A 25,767-nucleotide genomic window follows, 5' to 3' on the forward strand; every position below is an offset into this window, starting at 1 on the left:
GCAACTTTGCCCCAATTTAATCATCTTCGTATCTATTACGGTTTCCGAGATACCAATGCTCGTACCTCGAATTTGTAGCACCCTGTATTATGCCAAACTTGAAACTAGGTTCAAAACATTTGCCAATATATTATATTTAATGATATTTCACAGAAGTTGAAAATTTAATTTAATGTACTCAAACCTGAAAGGGACCAATGACCACATATTAAATAAAAAGATGAAATAAATAAAAAATAAATATTCAATGACACTGCCTACTTATTCCCTCTTCTGTGAAATATTTTTAGACTAGCAAAAACCAATAAAAAATAAGGATGACTTTGTGCAACCAAATTTGCTTATATTATTCTTTGTTTTATTTTGTATAAAAAGTCTAGTATCAACTTCTTAAAATAAATTTCATAAGTCAATGAACACATCGAAGCTCAAAATATTCAATATTTAAAAGAAATGAGACACCCAAAAAATTCTTAGACATTCACTCAGAACAGCATTCGTAACTATTTTTATGTACACACACTTATAAATATCTAAACAGCCTATCTACAATGAAATCTCTTCAGGATCACTAAATGCTCCAATTCTGTTATGGACATCGACCGACCTCACCGCAAAATAATACTTGTTTTTATCCGCGAACTGAGTTAATGTACAAGCCATTGGTAACGCCAATGCTTTCACATCACCCACTTTACGCCACATATCCGTATTAGGGGGCGCACTTGTTTCTTGATATGCGTATAACTGATAGCTGGCAATGTTCTCGTATAAGCTTAAATTATAGGGCATTTTCCATTGAAGAATTATACCAATGTCGATTTTCTTAATGGTCAGATGGGGTTTGGGTAACAGCGGTTTCAAATTACTATCGATATTTATTCGAGGAACTGGCGGTAGAGGTGCCGGATGCTTTTTTCGAACACTCGGAACTGTTTTTAGCGTCATCGTCTGGCCTTGTTTATTTGACATTACAGACACTGTCTGACCATTCAATGCAGCAGCTATGAAAACAAAAAGAATGATAATTTTACTTATAATCACAGAATACCTAGCTACGCAACAGAAGCCTCGTTACATGTATAAAATCGTAGGTCTCAAAAGGAGACAGGCTTTTAAAGCCTGTCTCCAAATCAGATATTTTGATGCGGTAGTTTCGCTATTACATAATAGAGGGCGATAAATTTAAAAGAAAACAGTTTTCTGCAAACGAAATTTAAAAGAATTTTATGCAGTGTTGCCATTGTGTAATTTATATTGTAATACTTCCTGATAAAGCCTACCTTCAAATTTGCTACATCATTTAAACATATTAAAATAGATCAGAGTTCTTTTTTCAAACGTTTAAGTATTTAACTTGCCATGTTAGTTGGAGTTAAATCTTACGAGCTGAATTAAAATCGCTTCCTGACGTTTGATTCTAACTGAATCCTGAATTTTTATTGTAATTCGGCGACAATATAATTATTAAGTATTGTTCTACTATTATGACACCACTTCCTGACGTTCGATGGTGTTCATACCGTGTGATCGGGAAAACACGGCGTTAGCGATGGCTATGAAATGAAAATCGCTGTCATTTTATGTGTAAATTTATATGGGAAATGTCATCGATCGTCTTTTCCCAGCCAACTGGACGCCGTTTTTTTCGGTATCAGACGATATTTGATATATACTTGCGTATTTTTCATGACATTGCAATATTATGGTACCATGAAGCATATCAAGTGATACCGTAATATAGTACCATATTACGATACATGGCGTTCGATTGGGCTTAAACTTGGTATATTACGTATCTTCAGTGACATTGTAATATTATGGTACCATGGAGCATATAAAGTGGTACCTTCTATAGTACCATATTATAATATCACTTCCTGACGTTCGTTTGGGCTCATATTTGATATATACTTGCATATTCTTGATGACATTGCAATATTATGGTACCATGAAGCATATCCACCATAATAGTACCATATACGATACCATTTCCTGGCATTCGATTGGGCTTAACTTGGTATACTACGTATCTTCGATGATATTGCAATATTATGAAGCACATCGAGTGGTACCATAATATAGTACAATATTATGATATCATTTTCTGGAGTTCAATTGGGCCCAAATTTGATATATGTACTTGCGTTTCTTTATAAAGATTTGTTTAATTAATAATTTTAATTTATTTTACGAATTTTAATTTATTGTACGATGTCGTGACAGCAACTTTTATGCCGAACTAATATATTATTAATTGTACCTGTGTACTTTTTAAAATCTACCTAGGTCTATATAAATAACGTGGCAAATAGAAAAAAATTGTTATTATAGTATTTTTTTAGTCAATTAATATTTTTGTACTGCATTTTAATAAATTATTTCCATTATAATTAAACGTATATTTCATTACTAACGTTTCAGCATTAATAAATATCACTATCAAACGCCCTGTATATTATTAATTTCAAAAGTAATTAAAATTATTTTAACATAATAAAGTTTCGTTCACAAAATAGTGTATATTAAAAATGTATGTTTTCTAATAATAAACTTAACACTATTTTAAAAGCCAAACGAATAATTAATATAAGTGTATCTGACAAGAAACGAAGAATAGAAAGAAATTATTATACACCAGAAAAAGAATGGGATGCCAATTAAAGTCTTTTTGAATCTGGCAACTGTGCATATTTAGCCGAGCTTCAAGACCGTCGACATGCAGTCGATCTACGTCGATTCAAAACCGAAAGTTGAAAATTTCCAATTATATTCTGATTATGATATTGTCGCGCCATCTAGTATTTTATTTGTGCAATTTTAGCTCTTTCATTTCGAGTATTTTTCTGTTGCGTAGCTAGATATTCTGTGTTATAATGCAGTAATAAATTTCGACTTACATAGTACACCACTAGTAGGTTGGAAATTTACAAAAGCAACTTTTTGTGTCCCCCCAGTACTCGAAGAAATAGTTGGCACAACATACAGCATTTGAGGTGAACCATTTGCGCTTGATGTTATAACAGAGCCAGGAGTTAACCTAATACCTAAGAAAAACATTTATTTATAATCCTTTCAAGAGTTAATTTTGTATCATTCTTACTTTGAGGTATACTGGTATTTTTATTTGCACTGACGGTAACTGATTTTGCTTGAACTCCAACCTGTTTACCCTATAACAAGAAAATTTCAGTTTCAGTTCAAAGAAAGAAAAAAATACATTTATATATACCTGACTAATTACTGTTTTGCCAGATAGAGATTTATTGACAGTTACAATTGGTTTTGGAGTAGTAGTTACAACTGGTTTAGTAGTAACAAGTTTTATAGTATTATTTACAGCTTTATTAGCTGCCAATTTTTCATCTTCGTCGGTTAAATCTGAAATATAATATAAAATAGATGTGCGAGTTATATACAAATTAAATTAATCTCACCTATAACTCCAGGATTGGAAGGTTTAGGAGGTTCAGGTGGTTTTCTGACCGGTGTAGTGGTTCTCTTGGCAACTACTGGTGATCTTTTGGAGGGCTGAAGTAACGCTTGAGTAAGTAACTGACCTCCAGTTACAGGCGAGGCAACTGATTGGGTAGTCGATATTGATTTTTGAGGCGAACTTTGAACTATCTGTAATTTTGATAAAGAAAAATATACAGGGTGGTCCGAACTTTATTCCGGAAACTTCGGCAGCATATTTTGCAGATAAAAATAAGTAAAAAAGTTCGTATAAATGTATGTCTTAAAATGCTTCCCAACAAGCAAAATTTATTGCTGGAACATTGCCAAAACTTCGCAAAGCAAGGTGTAACATTGCTTTTTTCATTGTAGGGAGGTTTATGCAAGGTTTCGGGGTAACTTAATCTTCCGCCTAATTCCGTAACATTGCAGTGCAAGGTTGCATTTCACAATATTATTGAAACGTTGCTAACGTAACGTTCAAGAAAGTACTAATTTGGGATGTATTAGCAATATTGTTAATTTTACGTCAATACAATATTACGTCTTGAAATGCTTAGTTTCGGAGATACAGGGTGTAGAAGTTTCATTTTTATTGTGATTTTTTTCAAATAATTTCTGAAGTGAGGTCAATATTTGGATGAAAATTGATGTCTTGGGGTTTTTTGACATGAGAAATTTGATTTTGATGTCAATATGACCCCTACTTGGGGGGCACCACCTACATACATGTGTTTTAACTGTTTTAAAGAGTAATAACTTTTCGTCCGTACCTGTATAAAACTATTGAGTGAAAAATATACATTTCCGTGATTTTTTTTACGTAAAACATGTCTCTTGGTAAAAATCAGTATGAGCAACCGTTCTCAAGATATTTGGAATACATATCATTATTGACAAAAAAATAAACATGTTGAGTAGATAGTTATTTGACTGAAATGGTAAATTTGGGAACTTTTTATTTTTTTTTAAATTAATAATAGTTTTTTCTTCGAAAAATGATAAAAGAGTTCTGTTGAACTGTTGGCACAAAAATATTTAAAATTTATTTCAGTCTAGTAACTATTTAGTCAACATGTTTAATTTATGTCGATGACAGGTATTGATAATTTCGATTCCAAATATCTCTAGAATCATTACTCGTAGAAATTTTTACCAAGAGGCCTTTTTTACGTAAAAAACGTCGAAAATGTATATTTTTTACTCAGTAGTTTTATACAATAATAACGTTGTCCACTGTGGACAACGTTATTATTGAAAACGTAGACCATTATATATATTTAGGTCATAAAATCAAGCTGGGCAAGGAAAACCAAAATACGGAGATCAAACGCAGGATCCATTTGGCATGGGTAGCATTTGGAAATATGAGCGATAAAAAGGGGCCCATCAACCTAAAGAAAAAGGCTTACGACAGCTGCATTCTACCTGTGCTTACGTATGGCTTAGAGACTATGGCAATTACTCGAAAAACAGCAGAACAACTACGAGTAGCACAAAGAACCATGGAAAGAATCATGTTGGGAGTCACCATTAGGGAAAAAATACGGAATACCCACATACGTCAAAAAACAAAATTAATAGATGTCGTTAAAAGAGTGGCAAGTCTGAAGTGGCAATGGATAGGACATGTGGCAAGACAGGATCCAGACCGATGGCCCCAAAAAGTAATCCTATGGAGACCTAGGGGAACAACAAGAAGTGTGGGCCGACCAAAAAAGAGATGGGTCGATGACGTCAGGGCAGTGGCGGGAAGACAATGGATAAGATTGGCTAGAGATCGCGAAGCATGGAAAAACCTAGAAGAGGCCAATATCCAACACTGGATGGAACCAGGCTGAGAAAGAAGAAGTTTTATACAGGTGCGGACGAAAAGTTATTATTTTTCAAACTAGTTAAAAAATATGTAGGTGGCGCCCTCTAGAAGTACGAGTCATATTGACATCAAAATCAAATTTCTTATGTTAAAAAACTCCCAGATACCAATTTTCATCCAAATATTAACGTTACTTCAGAAACTATTTGAAAAAAATTGAACTAAAAATGAAACTTCTACACCCTGTATCTCCGAAACTAACCCACCAAGCAAAAAACCTCACATTACATTTGCAACATTGCAGTCAATCCCCAAACAGTTTGCTTTGTAATGTTGATTTCTAAACGTTGTGTCGTGATTGATGAAACCTTGCTACAGAAACATTGTTTTTGAATGGTGATTAAAACGTTTTTTCTGCAACATTGCAACAAAGATTCAAATGAAAGATCCACGCAAGTTTGATATTAAATTAATATGAAAGATCCAGTTAATATTAATAATATAACAAATATACCATAGGATCGAAAAAAAACGGCGTCTAGTTGGCTTGGAAATGAATATTGATGACATTCCCCATATAAAATGACAGCGATTTTCTTTTCATAGCCATCGCTGACGTCTTTTTTTTTCGATCATACGGTATAAGTTAGGTTACGTTAACGCACTTGTTTTTTTACGTTTTTGGTATCACATTTTATGCTTTTCGAATGAGATTTTAATGAATGTAAATGTAAGTATAATTTTATTATGTGTGATATATATAAGTATAACAAATTTTGTTTAGTTTAGTTTGTTTTTAAGCTAAATTTTATGTTTTAGGTTAGCTTTTAGCCAACTGAAGATTGACGTAGATAAAATCAGGATACGAGTATATCAATCTAATGATAAAATCATAAATAATATTCAGTATTAATTATTCTCAATATTTTTTTAATGATGTTATAATCATTTGAAATTTTATAAAATAAGGACATAAAGGGACCTCAAAGATTACTGTCACAAGAGGTAAGTTTCTCATTGCTTTTTATTTATTACAACTGATTGTTTTTATTTTTACAACTTTAGAAATGATTGGATATAGATTTCAAAACTTTACCGAAAAGGAATTTGAAACCATGAATAAGACAATTCAACATGCGAAGACAAAATGTGAAAGATCCAAAAAATCAATTAAATATAAGTTTGCTTTTCCTTCTACATACATTTAATGTTATACTTTCCTTTTGTATTTTTGAATAAGAAATATAAAATAATGTTTATACTGTACCTATATATTTTGTATTATTTCAGACATTCAACTTCAAGATTTTTTTTTAGAAATTCGACTCGGAGGTCAGAGTTGAGTAATTCCTTATTTAATGAGCAGCCGAAAAGATCAGTAAGTTCTCAGTACTTGACAGTATTTTTGATATTTTTGAAACAAGTAAGTGATAAATTTCTAATTTTTGTTTGTTTTTTTTTTCAATTTGTTTGACAAATTCGAATTTCTTGGTAGGGATATATTTACCGAGCATTTTTAATTTTTCTAAGTCAATGGATATAGAGATATACCTACATATTTTTATCAATACTGTTTATGTTTTTCGTCAATACAATATTAGTAAAAGTATATTATACCTATATGAAAGTCCACAATTTAATACCCATTAATGTTTCTGTTGATTATAACTTATTACTGATGTATTATTATTAACATAAAATTGCTAATAATGTTCGCAAGAAAAAACTGTTTCATTAATTGATAAGTTAATATTAAAAAATTATTTTTATATTTTGCCTCTGATGAATGAAATGGTTTTTTAATGCAAACATTATCTATTTTTTGCTATATTACTTTAGCAATAAGTCAGTTAATTATAATTAATAATATAATTTTACCAATATTGTATTGACATAAAATTAACAATATTGCTAATATATTCCAAATTAGTACTTTCTTGAACGTTACGTTAGCAACGTTTCAATAATATTGTGAAATGCAACCTTGCACTGCAATGTTACGGAATTAGGCGGAAGATTAAGTTACCCTGAAACCTTGCATAAACCTCCCTACAATGAAAAAAGCAATGTTACACCTTGCTTTGCGAAGTTTTGGCAATGTTCCAGCAATAAATTTTGCTTGTTGGGAAGCATTTTAAGACATACATTTATACAAACTTTTTTACTTATTTTTATCTGCAGAATATGCTGCCGAAGTTTCCGGAATACAGTTGGGACCACCCTGTATATAAATAATTACATATAAAAATGAATATATGAACTGAGTGGAATGTATAGGGAAATCAATAAAATTTGGCGTCCATGTCATGACGTGGTTTGTATAATAGTCTGATATAAAAACATATTTGTATATTGTATTTAAAATTGAAGCAAAAAATCAGTGACAAAATTAGTATTTTCCTTGACGCTTGAATGCACTAAATAAATTTTCATTACCTGTCTCACAACCGGTTTCTGCTGAGGGGATGCTTTTTGTTTTAGGAGCGAATTGCTAAGAACAACTTGCTTTGGAGGAGTGTTAGGGACTGACTGTCTTTTCCTAACCTGAGTTACTGCTTCATTACCAGGATTCAGTCTTACTTGTAAGCCTACTGATCTTGTAATCTTTAAAGGTACTAAAGGTTTCTTCTGCACTGTTTGTGCTCTTAAGTCATTCATCAATTTTTTATTTACAATATCTAAATCTCTTGATTGCTTAACTAATTGTTGAAGGTCTTTTCTCAAAATTTCAATTGTCTTTTCCTGTTTTTTAATGGTTTGGTGGAGCTCACCTTCAGTACTTTTCAACATTAGACTTTCACATATTTTTTGAATACAAAACTGTTCTAAATCAGATCTAGATAGCTTAGCTGTCAATTTTCGACACTGCATGAACTTGGAAAATGCTGTTAATGTCTTTGTATTGTTTCTCAGAGTGGTAAATTCTTCTGTCTTCTCAGATTCTGGTTTATTATTATTCACGGAGATGTCAGTTACCTCATTTGTGGATTCTACATCAGTTATCGAATCGGCAAGTTTTGGTTTCTTGGCAATCAATTCATCCTGATCAGTATCATTTGCCGAGAGAGATCTTTTACCAGACTTTGTTTGAACTACAAATTAAAAAATTTCGTCAATGCAAAAACTACGAATTTTGGTTTCCATAAAAACAGTACATTTTCAGCCACAAGTAAGTACCGTATGATCGAAAATAAACGGCGTCCAGTTGGCTTGGAAATGAAGGAGAGAATTTGATTAAGGTTGCGTAGAACCACTTAGCGACCATCTCGGAAATGAAAATGAATGATATTCCCCATATAATTTGACATACAAAATGAAAGCGATCTTCATTTCATAGCCAGCGCTGACACCGTTTTTCTTTCGATCATATTGTGTTATCTCACAAACGGATCTGAAGCAGCGACAGGAATACGAGCAAAAAAATCGATGCTGTTTAAAGTAAAATAATATTAAAAAATATACTGAAAAATATTTTAAAAATTCATAATATATTTTCGTAAAACACCGCACGCCTCTGGATGTTTTATGAAAGAAATCAGTCATGTTTTTAGAAGACTGCGTGTCCCTTACCGTTGCCCCGTTCTTTCAGATTCATTTGTTAAACTGTAGTTCACTAATAATGCTGATTAAAGATATTCCAAATTCCAATATAATGTTATAATAAATTTTATCTTACCTTGACTAGTATTCACTGCTTTGGAACCTTCTAACCCTTTTTCAGAAATCTCATCTGATTTTACAATTTCATTTGTTGTTGTGCTAATTTCTTTCTCAGTTATATCATTATGAGTATCAGTCTCAATTAAAGTTAAATCTGCATTATTAGGAACTTCTTTATTAGAAGAACCATCATCAACAATGTTTGTTTCTTCAGGTTCTGACACAACTGCCTCTATTTCCATTTGATCATCTATAGTATCTTCGCTGGCAACAGCAGAAGATTTTTCGTGGCTTTCTGTTTCAACTACTGTATTCTGCAATTCTGTATTCGAATCTGTTTGGCTATCTGCATCATCAGTATCAACGCTAAGAGATAATCCTGAATGACTATCTTCATCATTTATTTCTTCAAATCCTGAGTGCTCATTATCAAAATCATTATCATGTTCCTTGTCCCCATCACTACTTATTTGTTCAGTCTCAACCCTATCATTCGATTCTTCATCAGACTTCTCAATTACTGAATCCTCCTTAGCTTCTTCTGCATCGGCATCTTCCTGTATAGCATCTGCTCTAGCACACGCATCATCTTCTTCCGTTTCACGAATCATAGAGATATCAAGTAGGTCAGAGTCATCTTCCTCGGGTTTTTCGCTGGGTTTCTCACATTCTTCCATTTTTGTAGAATCTGATTCAACATGTAAATTATTTTGTTGTTCTGGAACTTTAAAAACTTCGTTGCTATTTAATTTATCTTCGATTACGTCATCCTCTTTTGGAGAGTTAATGGTCTCATCTAATTGCTTCAATAAGTCATCAGTAGAAGCTCTTTCATTATCGCTTGTAGAAATTTTACTGACTTCGGTGTCCTGTTTATTGCTGGCAGATTCGGTTTCAACGGAAATTGGCTGTTCCGTTTCGCCTAAATTGTCAGTATCCGTGACATGTAAGGAGTTAGACGCATTTGTCTCGTCTACTGAATCTAGATGGTTATCCGTCTGACTTAAATTGTCAGTATCAGTGACATGTAAGGAGTTAGACACATTTGTCTCGTTTACTGAATCTAAATGGTTATCTATTTTTTCTATATCATTTTCAGTCTCTTTGCCATCAGAACAATTAGTTTCCATAGCATCACCAACTTCTTCTTGGGAATCACATATTTCCATAGTTTTGGATTCCTCATTATTTTCCTCTTCCTTATCTACATGGAATTCTGTTTCATAAATACTTCTGAATTCTCCATTGCTATTTGTCTCGTATTTTCCAAAATCAAATGATAATTTTACTTCAGTTGCTGATAATTCGTTTTCCTCTATGTTTTGTTTATCTATTATGCTAACAGACTTATCATGATGCTCTTCTTCAATGTCATTTAAGATTGTTTCATCGTTTTGTTCTGATGCGTCTACACAATCTCCTTCAAACTTATTTAATATGTCATCTTCAGTCTCCTCACTTTGTAATTCTTTATCTCTTCCGTTTGAAATTATTGATTGAGCTAAAACGAATCAATAAATTATTACTAAATGTTATAGAACTACAAAAAAAAGTAATTTGATAAATTAACGTACTTTCTCCATCTTCGTCGTCTAATGGCAAATGAAAACTTTCTTCAGAATCAGAATCTTTTCCACACTCCGACACTGACTTAAACTTGTCAAAAATTTCTAAAGTGGATGATAGTGCTAAGGTTGCTTGAGAGCTGTCACATTGGTCTATTGCTGGCATGTTTATGATTTCTGAAATAAATATAGACACATAAAATTAGTACTAAAATATAATTTTTTTTACAAAAAAAAATAATAGACATTAACAATATATTTGAGAAAATTTTCATTTTTCCCCAAAAATTTCTTAATCTTTAAAACATAAAGAATAATATCAATCGAAATATTAAATTCTATCAATGACATACTTATCATTTAAGTCAAATTTATTCATATAAAAAATGTATTCAATTGGGTTAAAATTTAAATTGCTTGTGTAATCTATAAATCATGAATGGTAAAAAATACAAGCAATACAGGCAAGAGTAACCGAAATTTATCTACATTACAAGTACTGTGAGTGAAAGATTATTAGAAAAATTTATAGTTATATAAAAATATGTATATATAAAAACCGACACACAGTAATATTGTATGCTTAATTTTCATGCATTCGAATTTCCTGCGAAAAACAATATGATGGCACGAAACTCGGACGATAGAATTTCGGACATTTTAATCTGACAACTACTTACTATAAAGTTAGGCTTCTCATGAAAGCGAAAAAGTTAAATAACTACGACTTATTTTCGTCGTCCCAAAAGTTTAGAAAAATCACCATAAAAGGCTTCCATTAAAATGTCAATGTCAAGTGTCATCACTACGATCCGGGGAAAAATCACATATCCCCTGCATGAGGACCATGGAATATTTAGATACGTAAAAACGATAAATTCTAACTTTTCAAAATCTAGGATTAAATTTTTTCGCTAAAAATTTGAAAAAATTGTATACATAAAAACAAGGATTAAGCCGCATTTTAAAACGTAGCCAATTTGGACGTTTTAGTGTGACTAAACTAGAGAGCTATATAGATAAAATTAAGAAATTCGTAACAAATTAGGAAACAACTTGAAAACGGTGCTAACAATTCACATAATGACGGAAAACTATCTGCCAAAAAGTCAGATTAAAGGTTGATTTTCATGCATCCGTTATCCGACGACACGATGATACGATATTAATTTTATTGGTTGAATTTAAAGACTTTGGTTGGTTAGTAACGGTTAACCAATCGAAGCCTTTAAATTCAACCAATAAAATTAATATCGGATCATCGTATCGTCGGACAACGGATGCATGAAAATCAAGCTTAAGCCTGTTAAATTAATATGTGATTTTAATAATTATTTATAATTAATATTAATAAATAATTTAATTTTTTTTTATTTGTTGTTCCGAAATTCAATATATCAGATATAAAAATCTCAGAAATACTAAGAACAAAAAAATCAACCAAGAACAAATAAAAAAATCAAACCATGTACAAAATAAAAACTTAAGAAGAAAGAGAATTTGTCTCTGTCTGTTTGACTGAAGAGTATAATAAAGCAGAGACAAGTTGAAGAGAAAATACTAGGCAATATACAATACTAGGCAAAAGGAAACTAATAACGGCTTAAGTGAAACAGAGGATAACATGTTGTGTTGAAAATAGAACTTGCAATGCTGTAAAATCTTTATCAAAAAATATTTACTGGGCAGAAGAAAACGATGTTTGTATGCAAGATATTTTGCTTTTGAAAGGAGTAAAAGAGAAGGCTGTTGAGGTAGCAAAATCGATAAGTATTTATGCAGAATTTTTTTTTTAAACCAATTAAATTAAATCAATCAGTTCAATTCAAATTAAATATTAATTTCACATAATGCATATACATATAATAAACATTTTTATGTACACTATCGAACTGCAACCTCATATACAATGGCTGGCTCTATCAAACTGTTCAGCATTTCCACATAAGCATCACCAGTCAAATTTCCGTCGATGAAAAATGGACCTATAATTTTATCGCCTAGTATTCCGCACCAAACATTGAGCTTTTGGAGATGTTGGGTGTGTCCTTCAACAATAATATGCGGATTCTCATCGCCCCATTCTCTGCAGTTCTGCTTATTCACATTTCCGTTTAAAAAAAATGAGCACTCATAACTAAAATAAATATTTTAGTGAGTGAAGGTTCCCTTCGAATTTCCTCCGTCAATAGTTCACAGAACTGAATCCTTCTATCTGGATCATCGTCGCCAAGTTCCTGCAGAATCTTCATTTTGTAGGGATGGAATTTGTGCATTTTCAATACTCTTCTAACAGATGTTCGAGGTATACCTGTGATTGATGCCAACTGGCGTGTTGATGCTTCTGGATTGACCGACACCTGACCAATAACTTCCATCTGCATTTCTTCATTCAGTACCTTGGGCCCTGCCCTTTTTTAATTTTTGACCGATCCAGTTTCTTGAAACTTTAGAATCAGATCTCTAACATAAACGTGAGTTACGTTTTTGTCCGGATTTCTTTCATTCAAAGCACGGACCGTTCTCAAATAGGACATACCTTCAGCACCATAAAGAAAAACTATTTGAATTATTTCTTCTACAGTATAAACCATTTTTCTTTGAAATAAGCGAATCAAATAAAGGTTTAAAATACCACCAAATTTGCAAACGATTGAAAATCGGTAGAAGACAGTGCAAAAACGCAAAGATATGCCGTTTTAAGATTCCTGTTTGTTGAAAGTAAAAAAATTAGTTGATAAGGCAGAATTTGCGTTATCGCAAAATTAGGCTGCACGATTAGTAAAACATCTTTGTGTTGCCTTTTTTATTATTTACATTTTTTATTTTTAGCTTCAAAATGGCAATGGTTTCAAAATTACATTGATGAGATTAGAAGTGAGGGGATGGCACCTAGGGGTGGGTCGGGGTGATTTGAAAAATACCTCATTTGCCTCATTTAGCTGGGTCCCAATTTCTAACTTATGCTGAAAAAATCACTTTTTTCATTAATGTCCACCTAATTTTTCGTGTAAGGGGTAGTTTTTCAATTCCACCCTAAAAACTTTATGATCATCGTTTAGCATTTTTCATGGGCTTTCCAAAAAGGCGCCACAAGTGGGGTGTTGCCATTTAAGATTTTCAAGTGAGTAGGGGTGCCGCCTAAGGGGTAGGTCGGGGTGGTTAAAAAAATACGTCATATGTATTCCCCCTCGATATTATAGAAACGGCATTTCTTTTTTTTATATCTTTTTTGGTTAAAAATTTATAGCCATTGTAAGATTTAAGTGGCCCACCCTGTATTTTCAAAAAGACATAATTTTCTCATTAAATATCGATTTTAGATATAGGAAGTGCTTAATAAAACAAAGAGATTAAATAAAGCCTTGTTCGATTACAGTACAAAATACAGGGTGTTCCATTTAAAATAGTGAAGAAAAATACAACATTTAGTTTTGACTCGTCCTGTATATAAATGCAGAATAAAGGTCTTTATATGTACAACTGTGACATACAATTATAGAAAAGAAAAAAGTAAAAAAAGGTGTACAAAAGGGCGAAGTTCAGTTGAGCAGATTAGATATCTGCCCTCTGTTCAACTAACCATACTCTGGGTTCAATCAAACAAGATTGCAAATTTTAGTAGACCAAATTTTGAAGAAGACACTATTATACAGTACTTCCTGTTAATTTTTTTTTTAAATTCTTCGAATTTAGGCTTTAAATAAGCAGTAACTTCACGGTTAATTAAAACGGTTATATTTCACAAACAATTCGGCATAGTACCAATTTGTATATTTGTATATTTAGCATCTTGGTCCACTATATGCGTAAAAAAGTCTTGTTCAATTATAATTAGCTTCACCAGACATGCTCATTTTTGAGAGTGCAACTAAAAATCCGTGAACAAATCAAGTTATACAGAAAACCTGATCTAAATTGAGGTACTTGGGATATACTTAAATGAACTATATCTATTTCCGTGGTAGGCAAGCTAATAATAATTATTCAAGGTCAACGGATAACGTAATTCAACAATAAAGTGAAATTAAGATTACGTCGTATCTATGGAAGTTTTAAATTTAAAAATGTCTAATAGGTATACTAAAGAATACTTTTATACCAGTTAATAAGTGATTAGAACCAGTTTTTACCGCTACCTGTCCAATAATTAACAAAAACAAAGAAGTTCTTTGTAAAATCAAAATGTACTGAACTATACATAAAGAAACTAAATAGTTTCTAATACACCTGGTAGGTAAATAAACCCCTGGAATACTTTTAACTATCAACTGAAAGTACTGCAATTTTATTTCTATACATTTTGGTAAGCAAAAATGTTTTTTAAACAACCGTTTTTTCTAGTCTTTTTACTTGTTCCCTTAAGTTCCGATTCAAGTGACGATGAATGAGTAATGATACTAACCCAAAAGAGAATGAAAAAATATAAATATTTATTCTGTCTAATCTTCTTCAGGCAGATTGCCTGTTCATTCTTCACATCATGCCTCCAGTTTCAATCAATGGTAGAGTTATCACACCATATTTTTCTTCTACTCATCTTTTCCATCATCTACTATTCTTCCCTCATCCATTCGGCTTATATGTTCATTCCATTCGCGTCTTCTGCTCAGTACCCATTCATTAATGCTATCCACTATCCACCTTGCATGTTTGCCTTATGTTGTCGCTTTGTTCTCTATCTAGCAGCGTTTTACCTGTGATTTTACGGAGGATTTTCATCTCGCCTGTTTCCAACAATCTTTTTGTTTTTGCTGTATCCGGTTTGGTTTCTGCTGTATAGCTCATTATGTCTGACGATAGCCTTGTATATTCTTGATTTGACCTCGACACTTATGTATTTATTTTTCCAGATGATGTCGTTCAAACATCCAGCCACTCTCATTGCTTTTGTTGTTTGTTGTCTTACCTCTGTTTTGAAATCGCCATAACCGGATATCTCTATACCGAGATATTTAAATTTCATTTCTTCCTGTATTATTATGTTATCCATGACAATCTTGCATCTGATCAGGTATTTTTGATGTTGTCGGGCTCTTTGTTTTGGATGCAGAATCAAGTTATAATAGTTTGCTACTAGATTGAAGCGATATACTAGTCTTTGGAAGCCGTCCTCATTTTCTGCGAATAGCACAGCGTCGTCGGTTCTAATCGTTCATTTATATTCGATTTTATCCTGATTGAATATAATTCGCTAGCTGAAACAGTATTATTCTTAAAAGTTGTCAATTTATATTGTGATAGTCTCATAGTCTGAGTATGATGTCGACCATATTATGTATAGAGAAGAATTCTACTAGTCTGTCGCTATTTTGTGACTATTAACGAATCGTGTAAAGTCAACATTTCTGAAATCGCTTCACAACTGGAGATTGCAAATTTACCGACTTCTCAATTTACCGGTAATCGGTAATATAAAACTTGGAATTAACGGTATTTGCCGTTTTTTTTTCTAGCGGAAAATATAAAAAGCATTATTTATCAAATTAAATGAGAATTTTCAAATATTTCCTCTAATTTCTTCTTGCTGAAAATATTGCGTTTCTGTTTACAAGGTTTGGCCAATACACATAGCTGCAGTGGCGTATCCAGGATTCATGCCTGGGAGGGTCAATAACTCAATATTATACCTAAATATATATTTTTTACATTAACAAGTAAGTACCTACCTAATTACAGCTAGGTACTATGGTAAATAGTAGGTATAAATAAATAAAAATATTTTTCTTAGGAAAATGGTTTAATAAGTAACATTACATCACAAAACAACAAAAAATAATCATTAACACAAAAATTAACCAAAAACTAAAGAAACAAATAACAAAAAAAAAGAAACAAACAAAAGGCAAAGTGAATAAAGAAAAAGCACAGATACAAATAAAATTAAATAACAATATCCAGCTTTTTGGCTCTTGCCTGCATTTCATTAAGTACCTCTTCTGTACTAACAGATATTTCTGGATACATATACAAAAGGGATAAGCCATTTATTCTGTCCTCACTTACAGTGTTACGTAGGTAAGACTTTTACCAACTTTAGGGTTGAACATTTCCTTTCAGGGAAAATGTCCCCTAACGGGTAAAGTGCAATTTTTTCTTAATAAAATAAATATGTTAGGAAATAGTTCTTGGTCATATATATTACCAGGGCATAGAGTGCGGAACTTGGGTAGTCTTCTGGTGCATAGTCTTCAAGTATTCTATGCCAGAGCTTAAATTCAGCCGAAACTACAGAAAATGAAGAGTTTTCTAAGTTGTTTTTATAAAAATCTAGCATATATTTTAGATTCGATACTTCATTATCGGATTTTTTATACAAGGAGGGAATAGGAGAGCTAAATGACCGCAGTCTTTGTGTTTAACAAATCATTCTTCCAAATGTAATACTACGTGACCTAAAAAAGGAATAAAGATTGATAATCTGTAATAATCTTGAGCAGTTTCAGTTTTAAAATTCGGCCTGTTTTTTGTTGTCTACTAGTTATTCTTTTTATTATGCGTATGAAGAAACACATTACTAAAAATTGTATTAATCAATAATAAATATGTAAAAAGTAAAAATAAATATGCAAAAATTAAAAAAAACGATTAAAAAAAGTTGCCTTGACTACGATTCGAACCTGCCTCACTACGGCTCAACGCCTTCAAGTCCTAACGCCTTTAACCACGCGGCCACTTGAGGACTTGAAATATTTTGTGTAAAATTCTTACTTAAACGATAATGTTTAGTGAAAGTACTTTTTTATTTATAAACATTTATTTAATTCTGTTTTTAGTATTTGTTTCTATAGCGGCAACATAGATACATTATCTGTAAAAATTTCAACTGTTTAGCTATAACGATTCATAAGATTGACACCTTTGTGACAGACGGACAGCGAAGTCTTAGTAATAGGGTACCCTTTTTACCCTTTGGGTACGGAACCCTAAAAACGATGAATATTTTAATGGCAAATCTATTGCAAACGTAATAAAAGTTCGACATAAAGGTTTTGGCCTCTAATATTTTCTGAGTTCTGGCAAATTTGCCTTCTGGCTTCTACCCTAGTGTATATTTATTTCTTTAATAATTACCAAAATTATCGGCGTTTCAAGATGATTTACCGGTAATATTATACCGCGATTTTTTTCCTTGTCACAATTTTTCATTTTAGCCTGCAATAAATCGAAAAGTCGGTAATGCAATCCCTATTCACAGCCGTACAAAATGGGTGGTTTGGAACAAACCTTAATATTTTCGTCAAATAAATTAATAATATGAAAAGGCATAGGACTGATATTGTTATACAGGGTGAGTTTCCTACAATGTTCTCTATGGGTATCTCGGAAACTACTGGAGATAGAGTGTCGGTTAAATGGGGAAAGAATTGCAGTTTTGTGGGGTCATAAACATGCGCCTTTCAGATTTCTGAAAAAGTTCATGGCTTACTAGATATTTCGAAAAAAACAAATTTTGGCTATTTCAAAAATTGTCCCTAATTCCATTATAATCTATTTTAGACAAAAAGTTTTCCAATAAAAGTTGTAAATAATCACATCCTTAATGAGACTGTGTCCTCCGTTTTTTTCTAAAGCCTGTCATTTTTGACATATGACACAAACATATGTTTTTTTAATGGAAACCATAGTTGGCTATGACTTCATAAAAAGCGCCATTTTTTAAGCTTTTCAGTGATATAAGCTATAAAATGTTGAACCGCACAGTGTTCCTTCTAGTTTGCGCAAACTATACCGTGCAGGCAAGTCGCTGTCGTGTAGCCGCCGCCTAACGCAGAAGTGTTTACATAAAATAACTATTTTTTTGGTAGATTTTCTGGGGTGGCGGGGGGGATTCATAAAATGGAAAAATCATCTTTGACTAATACAGCTACCAAAATGCGGTAAGAATATTTTACATTTCACTAAATTTTACGATTTTTGGCAGAGCCAAGATGAAACAGACAAATATTGAGCAATTATTACTCCTCCGGCATATACAGGGTTTGTTAGGTTAGGTATATATATTGACATCCTCTGTATCTTTTTTATTCGACGTTTTCGAAAAAAGTGTCTTGAATAAAAGTTTAATGGTCTGGAATACATTTTTCAAAACAGTCTTCTTTGCATATACAGGGTGCCTCAGGAATCCTGTCCGTGGCCCAACTTTCTTATTTCAAATTGGTACCCAATTTTTTATTTATTTTTTTTATTTTCTCCTAAAAATCCTAACTACATTTATGTAGCATATCCTATACCTAATTTGAAATAAGATAGTTGAACCACGCCCAGATTTTTTGAAGCACTTTGGATATGCGAAATAGACATTTTTGGCAAATTTATTCAAAACCACTTTCATTTGAGACAGTTTTCGGAAACGTCAAATAAAAGATAAAAGGGGTGTCAATGTATAAAAAGAAACCCTAAGTATACTAATCCAATCGAACTTTTATTCAAGATTGTTTGTCATTTGAATAAGTTGGGTCTCTAATAATACCAGACAATATGTGAACAATATTTTATTATTATATTTTAAATAAGTAACAATATTCTGGGACTTAAACAATGACGATTTCGAAAATAACAGAACTTATACGTATTAAAAGTATCTAAATTTTATTTTACCACCTACTATTTACTGATATTTTGTTTTATAACAGCTGGAAGCAATGGTCACGAAGTGCACATTTTTAAATCTGAAAGAAAAATCCATTTCATTTAATTTGAAAAATTAGGTACTGTCAAAATTTGTCAATTTGTCATCAAATGTCATTTGACATTTATGACATACCTCTTCGGAAATCTTGAGAAAAATTACGTAACTTTATATTTCAAGTTCTTCTCTAGCTACTATAACAATTAATTTATGAGAAGTATCCACATAAAGGATCTTACTATACACATACGCATGGAGACATAATGCTTCCAATAAGTTTAAAGTTGCGTTTTTTTGCGATTTTTTTGACTGAACTTTTCTAAGATAGAATATATGCCACTATAAAAAAAACCTTAAATGATTATGTTCTACTTTGATCTTTACCTAGTTTTTATCCAAAAAATCAAAATAAAAGATCCTTTTTTACTTACCTTGACATTAAATTTACCGCAACCGGGAATCTACGTAAACACATTATGACAATTTCACAATAATTATTGACAGCAAGCTAAGGTCGTCCGATTCAATTGTTATAATACTGTGTCACTTGAATGCAACGCCTACTATTTAAAAAAACTGTAGAAAAAAGGCAGTTATTGGACACAAATTAACTGAAAATGTAGGTTTTGCGCAAAGTTCGTTTTACAGCCCCTCGAAAGAGACTCCGAATATGTTTTTTTGTTAGTTTTATGTGGTTTCCTCTTAACTAATATGTTTCCAATCTAATGTTATTGCCATAAATGCTAACTGTGGATATTATTTTTTGCAACTTGGTTTGGACATATTGCCGACTGTGCAGTGGCGAAAAACCCATATAGGATTTTTAGGAGAGATAAAAACGTTGTGTATGTTAAAATCAATAACTAACTAAATATTTTTGAATATTATTTCTATTCTTTTGTTCTTTGACATTGTAAACATTTATAAATGTTTATTTTAAACAATAAGACTGACAATATTATTTGTATAATGTTTTGTATTATCTTCTGTTTGTTTGTTTGTGTACCTTGTTTTTTTACTTTGTTTGTTGGTTTACCTTTGTCTACAAATTGAAAAATTTTTTGACAATAAGGGCATTTATTTATTTATTTATTTATAAAGGCCACAGAAGTCCGAATTGCTTTAAGTTTAAATTGTCTGAATAATTGTCTACCAGATTCAGTAAAACTTTTTGATCGCGTTGTACTTTTTTAACGCGCCTGGTATGAAAACAATTTTGCCAAGCAGTAGAAGCAGACAGAAATAAATCGGGCACCGCTGGTGAAGCACAGCGGAGAGAGGTGCCTAGGGAGATTGTTACGAAACTGCAAGACCATTAGACAAGGCTCATGCGCGAACAGTGCTGTAACGGTATATTCTCTTTCTCTAAATCTCAAATCTCGTACCAGTTTCTCATTTTCTTACTTATTCTCTTGTGTAGAAAGTTGAATAAGAAAATTTCAAATTGGAAACAGTGATCTTTGTGTATTGCCACTATTACCTACTTCCATTCTTAATCAATAATTTAATTTCTAAATTCTTGAACAGGGTGCAATGATTTAAATCAACGGATTTTTTTTATTTTAATCATGGATTTAAATATCATCAAAATCAAATCAACTTGCTTAAAAACTTATGATAAATCGAAAGATAACTGTAAAAATTATAAAAACTTTTCCTATAAAGCTATAAAAAATATTCCTATATCAAATATACCCTATATCTATTCATCAGATAAGTACAGTTAAGTTACACTTGCTGTTGTAACGTTTAAAGATTTTAATAGATCGAAATTTTGAAGTTATTTCATGTGAATCCATTACACTTCTAAATGGCAGAGATTTATTTTGAAATTGTGAAGTGCCAGAAATCCGGTATTGGAATACATTTCATTCGCAAACTATAATGCAGGACTAGTTTCTTCTGATGTCAGGTTATATTTTTATTCCCGAGGACTAATCAATGTCAAAAGATAAGCTGGTGTCACGGCTGTTTTATACCTTTTTTGAAACAGCCGAATGTTGATCAAGCAAACTTCCGCCTTCCCCAATTTATCTTCTAGTTCATTCCAAACTTCTACCGACATTTTGTTCTGCAATAAGTACTTTGCACTTTGAACATTAGATGGTACTAATTTTATTCTAGACTTAAAAGACTGTCATTATCTTCATATCAACGTCACAAATTACCTATAACAAACAGATGCGAAAGAAAGCGACTGCATCGGAAACCGTTCGGCAAACCCGACACGCCTATTGAGTGGTGTAAATACACCAGTCGTTTAGTCCGGAAACCTATGCTGTGTCGTATTCGCTTGCTGGAGTGACATAGTGCGTGGTTATATGTTTCTTTTAAAAACGCGTGTAGGTTTTTGTTGAACTTTTTGAACTGTTATTTCTAAGTTTTGGTAATTTGTATATCTTATTTAAAATGGGATACAAATGTGTTTATTTATAAGGAAAAAAAGATATTTATAGTATAAAAAATTAATTTATTTAACAAAATTTAATTAACAATGTGACAAAATAGTTTGGTTGGTTCTATCGGGCTTTTTTCGACTATATAAATCTTTATTTGTAAACTTTAATACATCAAATATTTCCAATCTAATAAATCATTTAATGATGTAAATAAGAGGAAATTTCTCACATGGGTGGTCAAATTCTATAGTTTACATTATATCAAACAGCCGCTGAAAAATGTTTTCAACTCAAAATGCCTTTAATTATGTTTGACTACATCATTAAAAAGGGTCTTCAAATACATCAATGTGATATTTGTCTAAAATTTACAAAAGAATCCGAATCTCTGGATAACTCGAAATTATTTACCCATTTAAAAGCCTTTGATCATGAAAGTGGAAAAATTTGTTCATTTTATTTACAGGCCGGAAAAATTATTTATATTAAATTTTGATGAGTTTTGCACTGAAGAAAACATTCAGAGGCTGTTTGATATAATGAAAACTATAGAATTTGACCACCCATGTGAGAAATTTCGTCTTATTTACATCATTAAATTATTTATTAGATTGAAAATATTTTATGCATTAAAGTTTACAAAAAATGAAGATTTATATAGTCGAAAAAAGTCCGATAGAACCAATAGAAAAGTAACTATTTTGTCACATCTTTAATTACATTTTGTTAAATAAATTAATTTTTCATACTATAAATATCTTTTTTTCCTAATCTCCTACGAAATGATATAATATGACGAGCAATCTATTAAATTTTTGAGAGATTATATGCCTCGATAATATATTGGTGCAGATTATATTTTCACCCAAACAAATAATAACCCAAACTATACATTGATGCGGATTGTCTATGAACTCTTTCTGAAGGCCACAAAAACCTGAACGCGGAATTCGGTGATCTTTCGCATCTGTTGTAGTTAATTTGTGTCAACGTCATATTTCCAAAAAAATCCCTGTGATCTAAGCGGCCGATTTTTTTGCGGAAATAGAGGCATCGGCAAAATTACCAGAATAAAATTTATCGGTGACCGATGTGGAAAAACGACACCCACCGTAGAAATGTTAATATTATCAATATCGGGCAGAGTTACAAAGATTTAGCCATTTAGAAATAGGAGATTAAATAGAAAAAAAAAACAGAAAATTGGGCAGCTACGTTGAAATACCGGTTCCCATTAGAGCACCGAAGTTAAGCGACGTAAGGCGATACTGGTGGATTGATCGGTGACCGGTTCGAAACTCTGTATCGTGCTGTTGTCCAAGGGAAAAGTGTAAAATCTATTGATACACACTGCTCATTCACGGCGGTTCGAGGCCGGATGAGATCGGATATCTCGTGAGTAAGAGTTAATTTAGACACTTCCTAAGTCGGTAGGCCACTGACCATGATATGGCCGAGGAACGCGGTTCGGATTCCGCGTAAACAAAGATTAGCCCTGGCAGTAAAAAGGAGACGTTAACTGAAATCTTTACTTTTACTTTACTTTAAATAGAAAATTGATTAAAATCAAAAAATATCTGATTAAAATAAAAAAATAATGATTTTTTTGTACCCTTTTTTTGAATATTGTGGTTTTGGCTTAGTGTAAATTCATTTCTAAGAAACCCCACTCTATGTAAATGTGTTTTAACAATTTTGTGTTTTTCAGTAAATGCAGTTTCAATTCTTTAGTATCTTATTTGTGATAATATTGAAGCTTAATGTTATAATAATATGTTGCTTAATGTTTTCTGCAATTATTTTATCAAACATTCTATACCATTTAAGGGTTTTTCTTATTTGGATGTTTTATACTCTGTGTTTCCAATGTTTTTAATAACTATTCAAATTAGCTAAATTAACAAATTCTCGTTGAAAATGTGTTGTTATGTTATATACTTTATATTTACAATAAACTTTATTAATATTCGTAACGTGGAAGGTAAACCCGTTTGCAACAATGTTACTTCCTATTGAAAGAAGACAAAGATTCTTAATGAGAATGCCGTTCACTGCTGAACAAAAGCCTCCCTTAACTCTAGCCATTTCCTTCCTTAGCATATATATGATATATTAAAAAAAAAAACGAAAAAACTGTCCCCAATTAAAATGGAGTGGAAATTACCATCGATGACATTTACCAGCTAACTATGATGCCGTTATTTTTTCGAACGTATTGTATAACGTTAAAAATCTAGTAGCTAGTCGAGAACGGGTATTTTAAATACATTATCTATATTATCATTATTTATCTAATATCACATTAATAAAAATTAACTGCTTTCAAAATTGTCACACAAAAAATCCTATAAATATGTGAGAAGACCGTCAAATCCGTAACTACCTACTTAGAACACGATTACCGTGTTCAGACTGCAAAAAAATGAGAAAACTCACAACAATCTATCGTGTCAATCAACGCCAACAAAATATTCATACGTTGCCAATAGATAAATACAACTACCTTTATTTACGTATTTTTATATACCATACGATCGAAAAAAAAACGGCATCAAAAACGGCTGCGGAATGATAATCGATAATAATTTTGGCGAGGTCAAGCCCTAGACGTCACTACTTGACCCGTATTCTTCTTAATAATTTAATCGCGCTTACTGCCAGTTGGCCTTTAAAAATGATTTTTAAATGGTATAGTTTAAAATTCGAGTAAAATAATTTCTTGGAAATAGATTTGTGTCTGGAAACGTCGCTATCCTTTTTTAACCTTTCTATAATAAATTTCTTATAATAATATTAAATAAATGATCTCTAGAGATTGACCCCGGCAAAATTATCGATTGTCATTTCCCAGCCATCTTTGGTATATATCACTTCTACGTCTGATTTAAATCATTGGTCAAATTATATAAATATCTGAACGACAGGTACAACTAAAAGCAAATTTTGTATTACTTTTGTCATTCACTGAATTATTTGTTTTTGCAATTCTACCTTTATTCAAACTGTATATTCTTTATAAACCTTAAAACTCGTGTTGACAGTTAATATGTAAAACTTGACTTTAGATGAAAAAGTAAATTAAAAAGAATGCAAATATATCCTTAATACGGACCTGTGCCACGTTTTTACGTAGGCTAAGCACGTTAAACGTCATGTTAATTACGCGGAGATAACAATATAAATTTAAAAACCGCTTCCAAAAACAATCAATAGTTTCTTTCTAATTTAGACGAATCTATGCTTAATACGGACCTGAGTCAGTTTTTATACTACATAGTAATTTACATAAAGGCAATAATGCAAATTGAACACATTACTAAATTCATATATGCATTAATTGTTCGCAAAAACAAACCATAAATTCCTTTAAATTAAACAAAACTTCCATAATACGGTCCTGTGTGCCTTGTTATCCTCTATTTAAAATTCCAGAGAAATTAACTTCGGGATAATGCGCACGCAAACACCAAAATCACTTCACAATCATTCACAATAACCTCAAAACTACCCCCACCACTGCTCCGAACACAATCCTGGCGTGATCACTAGGACGGACGCCATCTTGAATACCTCAAAGAAAACACGCCGGCCCCGAAACAATACACACTAGTCCTTGTCTGGCGCCGAAACGAATTTTGGTTTTTCCCGTCATAAACGACCAATAAACTTACCTTTGAACAAATTAATTCTAGTCAAACGCTGTGTATATTTCCGAAATCCAAAATGCAGATGTCGTGCATTCTCTGTTATTATGTCGAAGCACACGAAACTGGTAGGCTAGTGGCCTCGAAAACAAGCCGACCGGTTAGATGCGAGAGGGCACCGAGACGCCTGCGCAACCCGGTCGCCACTCCCCCATTTCAAGTTTTCCTCTTTTTATCTTCTGTGCGGAACGAATGGTATCATTAATTTAGTCTTTTTAGTCTTTTACTGTTCGGAGTTCTGATCTCCATAGAATTTTGGAAACACTACTCCAAATACTCCGTGGTGGGTAATAAAACTCGATATATGATTTTTGATTCGGATACCAAGAAAGTAGTGAAATATGTGCGAGTACTAAATGCAGTATAATATCATCACTAAGGAAATGTAATAACGTTTCACTGTAATAAATATTTTTTTAGAATACGAGGGAGATTCAAAAAGTTACGTATAGATTGCAATAAAGGAATTATGAATTTTGGTTCAGTTGCTCCATCACTGTCATCCATTGATTAAGTCAAAATATTACTACTTTTT

At 32.0% G+C, this 25,767-nt stretch overlaps 1 protein-coding gene across 2 annotated transcripts; it reads right to left on the minus strand.

Moving 5' to 3' along the window:
• Window positions 1-25,319, minus strand: LOC115874235 (activating transcription factor 7-interacting protein 1-like). 2 transcript variants are annotated; one of them, XM_030889332.1, is made up of 9 exons: window positions 25,200-25,319; window positions 10,507-10,674; window positions 8,949-10,433; window positions 7,709-8,364; window positions 3,438-3,627; window positions 3,233-3,381; window positions 3,104-3,173; window positions 2,901-3,047; window positions 1-1,004 (listed from the first exon to the last, which is right to left on the minus strand). In XM_030889332.1, the coding sequence occupies exons 2-9, from the start codon at window positions 10,661-10,663 to the stop codon at window positions 547-549; spliced, it is 3,312 nt and encodes a 1,103-aa protein (XP_030745192.1). In that variant the 5' UTR covers window positions 10,664-10,674; window positions 25,200-25,319; the 3' UTR covers window positions 1-546. The 2 variants fall into 2 exon arrangements, with proteins under 2 accessions (XP_030745192.1, XP_030745193.1); XM_030889333.1 differs by lacking the exon at window positions 25,200-25,319 and adding an exon at window positions 11,178-11,284.
• Window positions 25,320-25,767: the final 448 nt, after the last annotated feature.

Source organism: Sitophilus oryzae, unplaced genomic scaffold (genome assembly GCF_002938485.1).
Source record: "Sitophilus oryzae breed Bouriz unplaced genomic scaffold, Soryzae_2.0 scaffold_1246_pilon_pilon, whole genome shotgun sequence".
NCBI classification, from domain to species: Eukaryota; Metazoa; Arthropoda; class Insecta; order Coleoptera; family Curculionidae; genus Sitophilus; species Sitophilus oryzae.

What these genes read in the sequence shown, in the direction of transcription:
- LOC115874235 (XM_030889332.1), bottom strand. Translation starts at nt 10,663, where the DNA reads ATGCCAGCAATAGACCAATGTGACAGCTCTCAAGCAACCTTAGCACTA. An exon ending in AGCAGTGAATACTAGTCAAG is followed by an intron (nt 8,365 to 8,948) that starts GTAAGATAAAAT and finishes TTTAATTTGTAG; the next exon opens with TTCAAACAAAGTCTGGTAAA. An exon ending in AGAAACCGGTTGTGAGACAG is followed by an intron (nt 3,628 to 7,708) that starts GTAATGAAAATT and finishes TCAAAATTACAG; the next exon opens with ATAGTTCAAAGTTCGCCTCA.